Genomic DNA, 11,825 nt, shown 5'->3' with positions numbered 1-11,825 from the left:
GGACCAGTATTATCATCATTGCTCTGCATGCTGGGTGCCGCCATATTGGATAATTGTGTGGGACTGTGAGACAGGTAGGACAGAACAGGTGGATGAGCCAGGATTGGATGGGTGTCATCCAGATCCCTGTTGTCCTCCTCCGGATCATGTCCGCTAGGCCCTGGGGTGGATGGAGTGTCTATCCCTCTATTACCGAAGAAGCGCTGGGCTGCTTCTTTAGCAGAGCGGGGCGGGAGGCCGCCATCTTGGGTCGGGATGTCCGGCGGGATTCGGAGGCCCTGTCCACATTGTGTAACACAAAAATAATACTGGCCTTAAATTCAGCGAACTCCGCGGAGTTCAGCTGTGTCTGTCCCGAGGCTGTAGGTCGCAGGATGGCGGTGCTATAGCTCGGATTCCACAGGATGTTCGGTGGAGCTAACGACTGCACGTCCTCTTACATGCCTCGCTCGGCCACACCCTAAGAAATGCACTTTCCCTCTACTGGATGCCTTTCACTAAAAAATGCAAGATACCCTATCTCTTATCATAGTTGCTCAGATAATCGTAAACCTCGAGGGGTTTCCATTGTGATGGCCAAAACCCTGCCGTTGAAATTGGAGGACCAGCTATCTGACCCTCAGGGCAGATATCTTTTTGTACATGGCAAAGTTGGTGATCAGGCCATAACACTTGCCAACGTATATTTTCCTGCACGAAGCTCAGCTTGTAGACATATGGCGTCTCCAACATCACAATGTAAGAGACTTTACTTACCACTCCCCTGTACACCAATCTTATTCTAGGATTGATTTTTTTTTTTTGTGTACTTGTAGAGGATGTGGCGACAAGCACTATAGAACCAATGATTATATCAGACCATGCTTTGTCTTTTAGTATCGCTACACAACCTCTCCAGAACAGATGGTGGCGTCTTAATGAAAGTATTTTGCAGGAGTAAGTGTCAAAGACACAACTCCAAACTGAGCTTTCAACTTTCTTTGAATTGAATGACACACAGGATGTCAGCTTTCAATTTGGGAAGCTCATAAATGCTATATCGGGGATCTATGATCAAACTTGGGTCTAGGCACAAAAAGGAACAACTTGAAAAATTGAACTCATTAATAACACGTATACACCATATCGAAACTCAACATAAGAAATCACAAGTAAAGCAATCAATGATAGAACTGGAAAATTTATGGGAACAGGTCAAGTCTCTCATGATATCTAGAGTCAAAATGAGGAGGATGCTATACAGTAGGTGCCTATATTATGAATTTGGAAATAAAGTAGGTAGACTTCTCACATGCTCTATACAGGCCCCGTCCACACAGACCCTTATTCAGGTTATTGCGCATACAGAGAATTGAAAAGCTTCTAAATCTGTAGATATAGCAAACTGCTTTAACAGATTCTGGACCAGCTGCTGTTTTACTGCGGCAGGTTGGCTCCCCTGCGCGAAACCACGTTACTGTATGTGGTCTCGCAGGGTCCGGATAGCAGGCGCGTGCACAGCAGGGGTGCCAATTCGCAATGACTGCTGGCCACAAGCGATCATGACCAGGAGACACAGAAGAGGGACGAGTGTGTGTAAACACACACTTCCCTTTTCTGTTCATACAGGACTAGCTAGGAACCACGATCTGTCACTTCCTGTAGTCAGTCCCTCCCCCTTCAGTTAGAATCACCTCCCAGGGAACACAGTTAACCCCTTCACCGCTCCCTAGTGTTAACCCCTTTTTACAGTAATTAATGTATTTTTAATCGCACTGATCGCTGTATTAACGCCAATGGTTCCAAAAATGTGTCAAAATTGTCCGATTTGTCCGTCATAGTGTTGCAGTCATGATAAAAAGAAAAAAAAAAAATCGCAGATCGCCGCCATTACTAGCAAAAAAAAAAAAATAATAATAAAAATGCTATAAATCTATCCCCTATTTTGCAGACACTATAACTTTTCAAACCAATCAATATACGCTTATTGCAAATTTTTTTACCAAAAATATGTACAAGAATACATATCGGCCTAAACTGAGGAAAAAAATTATTATAGCAAAAAGTAAAAAATAATGTGTTTTTTTCAAAATTGTTGCTCTTTTTTTGTTTATAGTGCAAAAAATAAAGACCGCAAAGGCGATCAAATACCACCAAAAGAAAGCTCTATTTGTGGGAAAAAAAGGACGTCAATTTTGCTTGGGTACAACGTTGCACGACCGTGCAATTGTCAGTTAAAGTGACGCAGTGCCGAATCGCAAAAAGTGCTCTGGTCAGGAAGGGGGTAAATTCTTCCGGGGCTGAAGTGGTTAAAGATTATTACTTGGGTTTATATAACCTGCCGGACCAAAATGTCTCACCTGGCATCTACCCAAAGAGATCTTATAAGAAAATATACTGCAGACTCCTCCCTTCCACAACTTACTAGCGATGAAAAAATAGCACTTAATAAACCTATATCAGAGAAAGAATTTATCAAGGCCTTAAAGAGCTTTCCGGTGGGTAAGGCCCCAGGGCCAGATGGGTTCACTTTATTTTATAATAAAACATTTAGTCAAACTTTAGCCCCTAAATTTGTATTAGCATTCAATTCAATATTACAGGGCAATTCTATTCCGAAGGACACCACACAAGCGCAAATTACCATACGTTTGAAACCCGATAAAGATCCCTCACTCTGTGCCAGCTACAGACCAATTTCACTTCTTAATACAGATTTAAAACTGTTTACAAAGATGGCAATAAGACTTCTTCCCTATTTGGAAAGAACTATCCATGTGGACCAGTCAGGTTTTGTACCTGGCAGAGAGGTGAGGGATAATACTACCAGAGCCCTTAATGTTATACATCTCTGCAACTCTACCAAACTTCCTGCAATGCTTCTCTCCACAGATGCTGAGAAAGCATTTGATAGGGTGAGTTGGAGATTTATGAGAAATAACCTTCAATATATAGGAATTGGGACAAATGCAATGAAATGGATAGAAGCCCTATATGATTACCCAATAACAGTGGTTAAAGCTAACCAGGTGTTATCTGCCAATTTTACATTGGCAAACGGTACGGGTCAGTGTTGCCCATTGTAACGAGCCCCTGCTACCTAGCTATTCAGCACGTTATTTGGTGTTATTAATATCACTGTTATTTATTGTTTATGAATTTTATTGATTCCTTATATATTTCAGACAAGATATTTTTCTAGGACTTTGCACTTTATCGCACATTAGTGTGTTTGGTTTAGATTTATTACTCAGAGAATAATTATTTTTATATTTTATTTTTTTCTTTTATTTTATCATTTATTTTTTATTTAATATATTTTCATCACTCTTGAACAGCGCCAATTCCCCTGTAATAGGATTTTCTTGTCTACTACATCTTAGTTCTCTCTCAAAAAGTAAATATCAACAATCAGTGGTGAGGCATCTTTTGAATGTGGCTAGGGCTTGTGTGCCAACACATTGGAAATCCCCAATCCCTCCTCTAAAGGCCAATGGATAAGAGCGGTAAATGAAATCATGAGAATGGAGGAACTTACAGCATTTTTAAATAAGCAAGAAGTCTGCTTCTGTAAAACATGGTCGCAATGGACCAACTTTACTTTGTCAACAAAATATTAGTTGCTGGTTAACCATTGATCTGCTTGGGTACAGCAGCTTTTGGAAGTATGGCATTTTAGTAGATGCGATATGAGAGAGGAGACTGAGAAAGGGGTGGGGGGGGGGATGTTCTTTTTTTCCCCCTCTATCCCTCTCGAGGGGGGGGGGGGGCTGGGAGGAGGGTGTAGGGAGGTAGAGGTGGGGGTAGAGAGATGGCAGACCAATGGGATTCTGCTGTGTATCACAAGCGATACAAACCTATTGAGGCATGGACCCTTAGATAATAAACGCTAAGTCAGATAGAACAAAGGTAACTCATTTTAAAACCTTTTTATTTTTGGTTGACTAGGTAAAGAAGGAAATTATTTAATTGTTACTTAGGATATAAAGTCTGTTTTTTGATTCTATGTATTATATTGAGCCTGGGAATGCTCAATAGGCGCTGTTTTGTATTTCAAACCTTTGAAATTGAATAAAGATAAAATTTGAAAAAAAAAAAAAAAGAAGAAAGAGAAGGCAAGGTGATTCCCCCCAATTCCTAAGTGTATGGCCTCAGCCAAGGTAAGGTTTGGATCATCGTACAATTTGCTAATGAAGAGATGAAGTTCCTTCAGTATACCCTCAGGGTCTGTAATTTGACCACCCATGGAAGTCTGAATCCTAGGAATTGCTGTTTGGAGTGAGAGCTCTCCCACCAGGTTGGCCAATAGTTTACCGTTCCTGTCCCCGACTCAAAAAGTTTGGCGGCAGACTTCCGCGTATCTGATTGCACCAGCAAGGTGTAATGGAGTTTCGAAGCTCTGCTCGCTTGGGCTAGGGAGGCACAGATTTCAGGTGTTGGATGCGTTGTAAAGAGCTCCAACGCCATTTTCTCGTCTTGTTCCAATTAAATGGTTTGCATTGTAAAGCCGGATCTCACTGTCTTAATAGAGGAGACATATTCCCCTTGGGCATGAGTCTTGTCTGCCTCCCAAACTACATCAAGGAAAGTTGAACCCTTGTTGAGCGCCCAGTATTCTGTAAGTTTGGGTCCCACCACCTCCTGGATTTGAGGATTGTCTATCCAATGTGACACCAACCTCCAGCATCCCGGTTCACGGGAGGCGTCAAGGGTCAAGCATAACTCTACTGGGGAGTGATCGGAAAGACCTGCCAGGAGGAAGGAGGCCACCCTGTCATGTGACAGAGTTGAAGCAGACCCAAACAACAAATCTATGCGTGATCCCGATTTATGTGTAGCTGAGATATGCAAATAAGTCCTGTCCTCTGGATACCTCCACCTCCAAAACTCTTAAAGACCAAGAGTGTCCGCCCATAGCACCAGTTCAGGATGGGCAAATCTAAAAGGGCTTGAATAATTTTGTGGACCTGGAGGGGGGCGAGTTTTGTGAAAATAGTATACAAGATGGTGGGGTCTAACGGAGGAGGGATATACACATAACCATCGCCCAGCGTTGAGCATACATTTCAAGAATTAAATTAATATAGCATCCCCCTGTTCCACCAAGCAAGGTAGTGACTTGCTCAATAGAATGGTCACCCCCCTTGCATAGGAGGAGTGAGTGGCATGAAACCCCTGTTTAACACATGCCCTCTTAAGAGCCAGGATCTTACTGCCCATGAGGTGAGTTTCTTGCAGAAACAGAACGTGAGATTTATGAGACTACAGAAACGTAAACAACAGAGATCTTTTCACTTTGTCGTTCAGACCCTTGATATTCCAAGAGATCAACTTCAGATCTGTACCCATTTAAAATAGAAAAATTTGGTAACATTAGGAGCATAGAAGGCCCATACCCAACAATGTCATGCCCAGAAGCCAGGGGGAGAGGTAGTCCAGATTATGTAGTCATCTGGGTATCCTGAGGAGAAGAAAAAAAAGGAAAAAAACATAGTCCAGCAAGAAAAATAGTGTAAGAAATCTGGGTAAACTTTGTAACCGATTAAAGGTATATGTAACTCCCTACTCTCGGACATAACCCCAACTGTCGTCAAAGCAGTTTCAATCCCAAAATTTGGGAAACACCTACTTGAGGCTCAGAGTTCCAGGGGGATTCCCAGCTCGTGTGAAACCTGTAACAGTAGGCGAGATTGAAGGGACATGTGTCCCATCACGGTAAGAGGGACCGGCAGTAATTCCTCCAGGTAGATGGAGAGCACCAGGTCTTCCACTTCTTAGAACACAAACCGTGGGGATCAAGTGTGAATCATGTGTCGAGGTACCTTTGGCTCCAGTGTTTAAAGGAAGTTTAGTAGGATAGAGCAGACAAGGATGTGGGAAATTTTGCGGGGGGAGTCCTTCAATGCAGGGTGATCAGCCAGTTGTCAGCATCCGCTGGGTTGTCCGTCATGCTGGACCCGCAGGAGGCTGGGGTAGAGCATGCTGTATTTTATGTTCTTATCTCTGAGCCCTCTACGAACAACGTTGAAGGTTTTTCTCTTCCGCTGCAAGTCAGCCGAGAAGTCAGGGAAAAGCAGAATGGAGGAGTTGCCATATTTGAGTGTGAGATGTTTGCAGGCTTCAGAGAGAAAACTGTACCTATCCCGACAGTTAAGGAAGCAGTCCAGGAAAGGCCTGGGAAGGTTCCCTGGGATGGCACAGCCTGTGGGCACCTGATGGACCCTTTCAACCAAGTAGGTGGGAGGGACATCCGTAAGGCCCTGGAGATTTTTAAAGAACTCTTCCGCAAATTCAGCAGGGCGATCTCCTTCCTTTCTCTCAGGCAGCACCAGGACTCTGATATTGTTGCGCCTGAGGCGGTTTTCAGCGTCATCTGACTTTGCGACAAGAGACTGTACTTTACGCTGCAATTCGACAATGGAGGTGGCGTGGGTGGCTGCAAGGTCTTCGGTGGTTGATATTCTGAACTCAGTTTCGGTCATTCTCCCCCCATTTTGTCGAGGTAATTCTTATAAAATTACACTCCTCAGCAAGATGGTCGATGTGCACCAGCAGTGAGGTCCTGCTCTGCTCGATCACAGCAAGGATCATGGCTGTACTGTCTTGAGATAGTGGGGCTGGCTCCTCCACAGGACCCATCTACAAATCAGCCAACAAGGCCCGAAGTCGTCCGATCAGTGTGGGATCTGACCGAGGAGAAGGGGGCGGCGGTAGCCGGGGCGGTAAGTTAATCTCAGCGGCTTTTGAATTCCTCTTCCCTTTTTTGAGGAGGAGGACATCTGACAAGTCTCCAAAGGGGACCCCTACAGAGCAGAGTTATCCGGGACCAGATCAGCATCCAGGAGTCAGCTAGGGGTAATTCAAGTCGGCAGCAGGTATTGAGCCCCGGGAGATTACAGTCCGGATAGGCAAGCAGTATTCACCAGCAGCCCCCCACCTTTTAACAAACACACAGGCAGTGGCAGTTCAGTGAGGATTTTAGGCTGGGAGTACCAGGCAGGGATGGCTCAGAGCAATGGGATAGAGGCAGAAGGATGGTAAAAGACACTAGGCCCCACATAAGCAGTCTCCGCTGGGCAGCACGCCAGATCACAGCAGGGAGGTGGATGGATGATGAGGCAGGTGGGAACAGCAAGGTCCGCACTCCTGATCACAGCAGGGAGGTGGATGGATGGTGAGGCAGGTGGGAACAGCAAGGTCCGCACTCCTGACCCCAGACCAGGCGTGGCACACCTCCGCGGGGCAGTGGCCCAGGAAACAGTGGTGATCGGCAGGCACCACTAGGCTGCAGCCGCGACGAGCAGTTTCAGCAGCCTGGCAGACTACCGGACCACGCCAGGCAGGTGGAAGGGCAAGCAAGATGACGAAGGGGAGTCTCTTACCTCGCAGCCAGGATCGGCTCGCTTCTGCAGGGTACAGGCCGGCAAGAGGGTGGCAGCCACAGGTGTGCAGGATCTGTGACGCCCTGGATGTTCAAGACAGAACCTCCGCTCAATACAGGTTCAGAACTTGGCAGGGGATGGAGAGGAACAGGCAGGCAGGAAATCAGGTTTTTTGGGCAGTTAGGTGCATGGATGCTTAAGGATTGATTACAGGATTCCCGGAGCTCCTCACAAACACGTCTGCTTCCACTCACATCCGGACACCCCCCAGAAAGATCCACTTTAAAAGAGAAGTATAGACACACATTTTTTGGCTGTTCTCTTTTGGGTCACAGGAGCACATTTGCCATTGTACGCCTGTGACCCAGCTGATAGTGGGTTATTGCCTGCTATCAACTGGTAGGGAGGAGCTGTGCCAGGCTGGGGAAGGATCCCCACAATATTGCTGTGACCAATCTGGCTTCCTGATTGATAGCTGGCTCTGCTTTTACTCAAGGACCAACTCTGTTTGCTGCTGTCAACTGACCGAGAGCTGACTGATCATCGATCAGGTGACTGACCAGCTCCCGGCCTTGGGCCCCTTTCACATGTGCACAGCTGTGTCAGGCAGCAAAAAGAGGTGGTTGAGATGTATTTTTAATTCACCTCAGCTGCCGGTCAAAAACTAGACAATGACCACTGGAGTGACTCATTGCTGCATCTGGGAAGTTGTGCTTTGCAGTGCGGCAAAAAAAAAAAAAAAAGGGGGGATGTGTCATATTTGGCAGGTGATACCTGCCACTTCATCAATAGAGGGAAATGGGTCCCAACCAGTGGTAGCCAGTCCATAAGGGGCGCCAGACTAATGCCCTTCTATGTGGTCTGTCTTTTTTTTTCAAGCATGTGATTAGAGCCTGAGGCTATAATTGGCTTGAAAAAGGTTGTGCTTGGGGTGCAGTGCCCTCTCACTTGTGATACTAGTGAATCAATATTCGCTATCGGCTTCCAGCTTCTCCTCCCGGCCAATCAGGACAGGAGGGGGATCTAAAGAAGACCGGGTTAGCCAAGAGGAGAAGCCAGGGTGCCGTGACCGCTAGAGCGGTGAGTGCAGACCTGGGGGGGGGGGGGGGGGGGTTGTTTGCCGCGGCCCCCACAAAAAAAAAATTTTAGCACCAGCCGCCAGTGAGGAAAGATTTTGGTGCGAAATCCCTTTTTATACCGAACATGCAGGATGCGGCATATCTCCTACCAACTGCAGGTTAGCTGCTGATGACAATTAGAGATGGGCTCAGGGTGTTCAAAATCCCGCCAGGAAGCTGACACTGCACACGGCTAATCACAGGCAGCGAGACATTTCCTGATCTGTGCAGCTGCAGACCAGGAATTGTCTCAATGCCTGTGATTAGTGCTGTGCAGAGCTGACTTCCTGGCGGGATCGGACAGGTGGGATTTTGATCACGCCGGGCCCATCTCTAATGACAATGCACTTCATTGTAGAGCATGAGTCAGCAGCTAGGCCTATGTGACAGAGGCCTTAGATTCTTAGAAGCAGCAGTGTCACACAGATGGCACTGAGTACGTGTTTGTTACAAAACTCTGTAATGCTGTAAATTCACGTTCCCCCCTCCTGAGCACTTACAACGGAGGTACCCGCAGTACTGCTTATCACCAGCAGAGGGCTAATGGCTCATAGTCTATCTCAGCTACAAAGCCTCTGCTCGCCCCCTATACAGCCTCTGAGTGTAGTGTACCCCTTGTAGACCCGACCTAATACAGAGAATCCACAACACGGAGCAGTCGCTGTAAGGCCAATTCGCGCCCGTGTCCATGTACGGTACAAAATACTGCCCCATAACAGCAGCACGTCACGCTATACGTGACGCCCCCCGCCGGACGTGACGCACACAGTCCAGGATCCTAGTTGCGCCATCCTCCCGCGTTCTTCTCAGTGTCGCAGCGTTCTAAGTGGTTGGGGGAGAGACGAGCCACCGGAAGTCTTGCGCAATCCGAGCCCCCCACAGGGTCAAGCAGCTACCAATCAACTTCGGGGATCCCTGCCTGTAGGCGTGGTCGTTTCTCCCAGCTCGAGGCTTTCTTGTTACCGGCATTCCGCCCTGACGAACGGCTGTAGAGTGCGCTAGTCTTGTGTGAGCGGCGAGCTTCGGTGTGAGGAGCGCTTCCCCAGTCCGGGAGGAGCCGTGTCCATAAGTCCACCCCCTCCTCCTTCCCCGTACACTCCGACACAGGCGGGCGAGAGGCCCCGGCGCTCCCATCATGGCTGACAACGACAAGCTGGACAACCAGCGGCTGAAGAACTTCAAGAACAAAGGGCGCGACTTAGAGGTAGACCTCCTTCCCTCCCCCACCCTCTGTTCTGAGCCCGGCTCCGACACACCGGCACGCACAAGGCCGGCCCCAAGCGCTTCCTGGGCCCAGCTGTGACGTCGCTGAGCCTGGGCCTGCCGCTGCTCGAGTGCTGGGAGGCCGATCCCCCTCCACAGCAGGGCGGATCCCGCTTCTCCATCCACCTGGATGATTAGTGTAGGGTGACCGGGGTGCGGCTGTCCTGTACTACGACCCCCCCCCCCCCCCCTTGTGGAGATTGGTGCTCACCCTCTATAGGAAGGTTTCTCAACTCCAGTCCTCATGGCGCCCCAACAGGTCATGTTTTCAGGCTCTCCATTATTTTGCACAGGTGATTTGATCAATTTCACTGCCTTAGTAATTACCACAGCCCTCTCATCTGAGGGAAATGCTGAAAACATGATCTGTTGGGGCGCCTTGAGGACTGGACTTGAGAAACACTGATCTATAGAACCACCTGGGACATATATATGGGGGCGCCCCTCTCCTAAGGGGCCAATCACATCTAATGCCATTGTTTTAGCTAAGAATGGGGAGCGATGGCATATTGTGCCAGTAAAGATTGCTGGGGAGGCCTCAGTTTTGGGAAGAAGCTCTGAAGATCCGGCACGTTATGATGGACTTCCTGAGCGCATGCACCGCTGATGTCACTGGCTGCATGCGGATTGAATATCTCTTAAATAGTCCACGTTCAGGAGAGGTTAATTTTACCTACAGGTAAGCCTTTTTATGGGCTTACCTGTAGGTAAACAAAACACAAAGCAGGGTTTACAACAGCTTTAAGAGAAGTATTGCCAAAGCTTTTTCTGGACTACTACTTCTCTTGTCAGTCACAGGAGTGCACGTATTTTACTCTCCTGTCAGCCTATAGTGGGCTCTGCCCCTTCTCCAGCCGAAGGGGCAGAGTGGAGAGCGGCGACTTAGTTACTGCTCTCCGAGCAGACCGAGAACTGAGCGATCAGCAGTCATGTGATTGCTCAGTTCTCAGTCTTGGAGCCAATGTTGAACAGCTGCAGCATAGAGGTAAGGTTTATTATGTACCCCATACATCTCCTTTTAAATGGTTTGTCTCAGTTCTCCTAACTGCTACCTCTGCAGGTCAGCTTGTACTGCTGAAAAGAAACACTTGCTGGCCAGATCATCAGGTGGAAATAAAAGGGCCTAAAGAAAACTAATGCAGCTGCCACATTTAAAGCGGGGGTCCACCTATCTATCTTTTTTTTTTTTTTTTTTTTTTTTTTTTTTTTTTTTAGTTCATTCACAAACTTTTCTTCTCAGCATTACATACTCACATATTGTGTGTCAGATGTCGTCGGAAAGAATAACTTATATTATTCACTGCAGGCGGTTTCCATCTTCATTGTGGGCATTTGAAGCCCACAAGCATTTATTTCCTGGATGTGGTGAATGCTGTGCTCCCAGCATTCACTGCTCGTTCCCGCACATGCTCAGTGGCATCCTGGGAAGCCTGAGACTAGCTCCCAGGAGTCTGGGAGAGGCTAGAAACACGCCTACTCCCACGGGATGTCAGCATCTAGGCAAGGAAGAGAATACATACAGATATTGTTCAAAATTTGGGTGGAACTCCGCTTTAAGTGACATTCTTTTGCAAGCAGTCACTGTTCAGGTATTCAAGGAGTGTGAGTATTGTGGTTCCCTGATTAGCTGATAGTGAAGATTCCTCCATCCACACTATTTAGCATGGCTGGGGATTGACTGGTTTTCTGCAGGCTAAACAAGACATGTAATAGATTCCTTCACCCATGCTAAACCGTGGGGATGGAGGAGTCTTCACTATGAGCTATTCGGGCAACCACAATACTCACACTGCATGATTACCTGAATAGTGTCTTCTGTAATAATGTAGTCACTGCTTGGCAGTCAATTTTCACCTTAGCCCTGCCATATTTTTTTTTTCTCTTTTAAAGTGGAGTTCCAGTAGTTTTTGTGTTTATTAAGTCAGCAGCTACAAAAGTGTAGCTGCTAACTTTTAATAAACACACACTCGCCTGTCCCATGATCCAGAGATGCGGCTGTCCGAACTCTTACCTCTCCCCAGCGCTAGCATTTACACGTGTGGGCATCTGGCTGTGCAGCTGCGTACTGTTGCTGTAACATGTT

At 47.2% G+C, this 11,825-nt stretch overlaps 1 protein-coding gene across 1 annotated transcript in view; it reads left to right on the top strand.

Moving 5' to 3' along the window:
- Positions 1 to 9,218: 9,218 nt before the first annotated feature.
- Positions 9,219 to 11,825, top strand: part of KPNA4 (karyopherin subunit alpha 4) — a 56,436-nt gene continuing 53,829 nt past the window's right edge. The window contains exon 1 of the mRNA XM_073626115.1: positions 9,219 to 9,683. Within this exon, the coding sequence (XP_073482216.1) occupies positions 9,615 to 9,683 (69 nt within the window). The 5' untranslated portion in view covers positions 9,219 to 9,614. The remainder of the gene's footprint in view (positions 9,684 to 11,825) is intronic.

The sequence above is a fragment of the Aquarana catesbeiana genome, linkage group LG04, assembly GCF_042186555.1.
Source record: "Aquarana catesbeiana isolate 2022-GZ linkage group LG04, ASM4218655v1, whole genome shotgun sequence".
Lineage (NCBI taxonomy): Eukaryota > Metazoa > Chordata > Amphibia > Anura > Ranidae > Aquarana > Aquarana catesbeiana.
The sequence above is the reverse complement of the archived record's forward strand: the minus strand, read 5'-3'. Positions and strand labels throughout refer to the sequence as shown.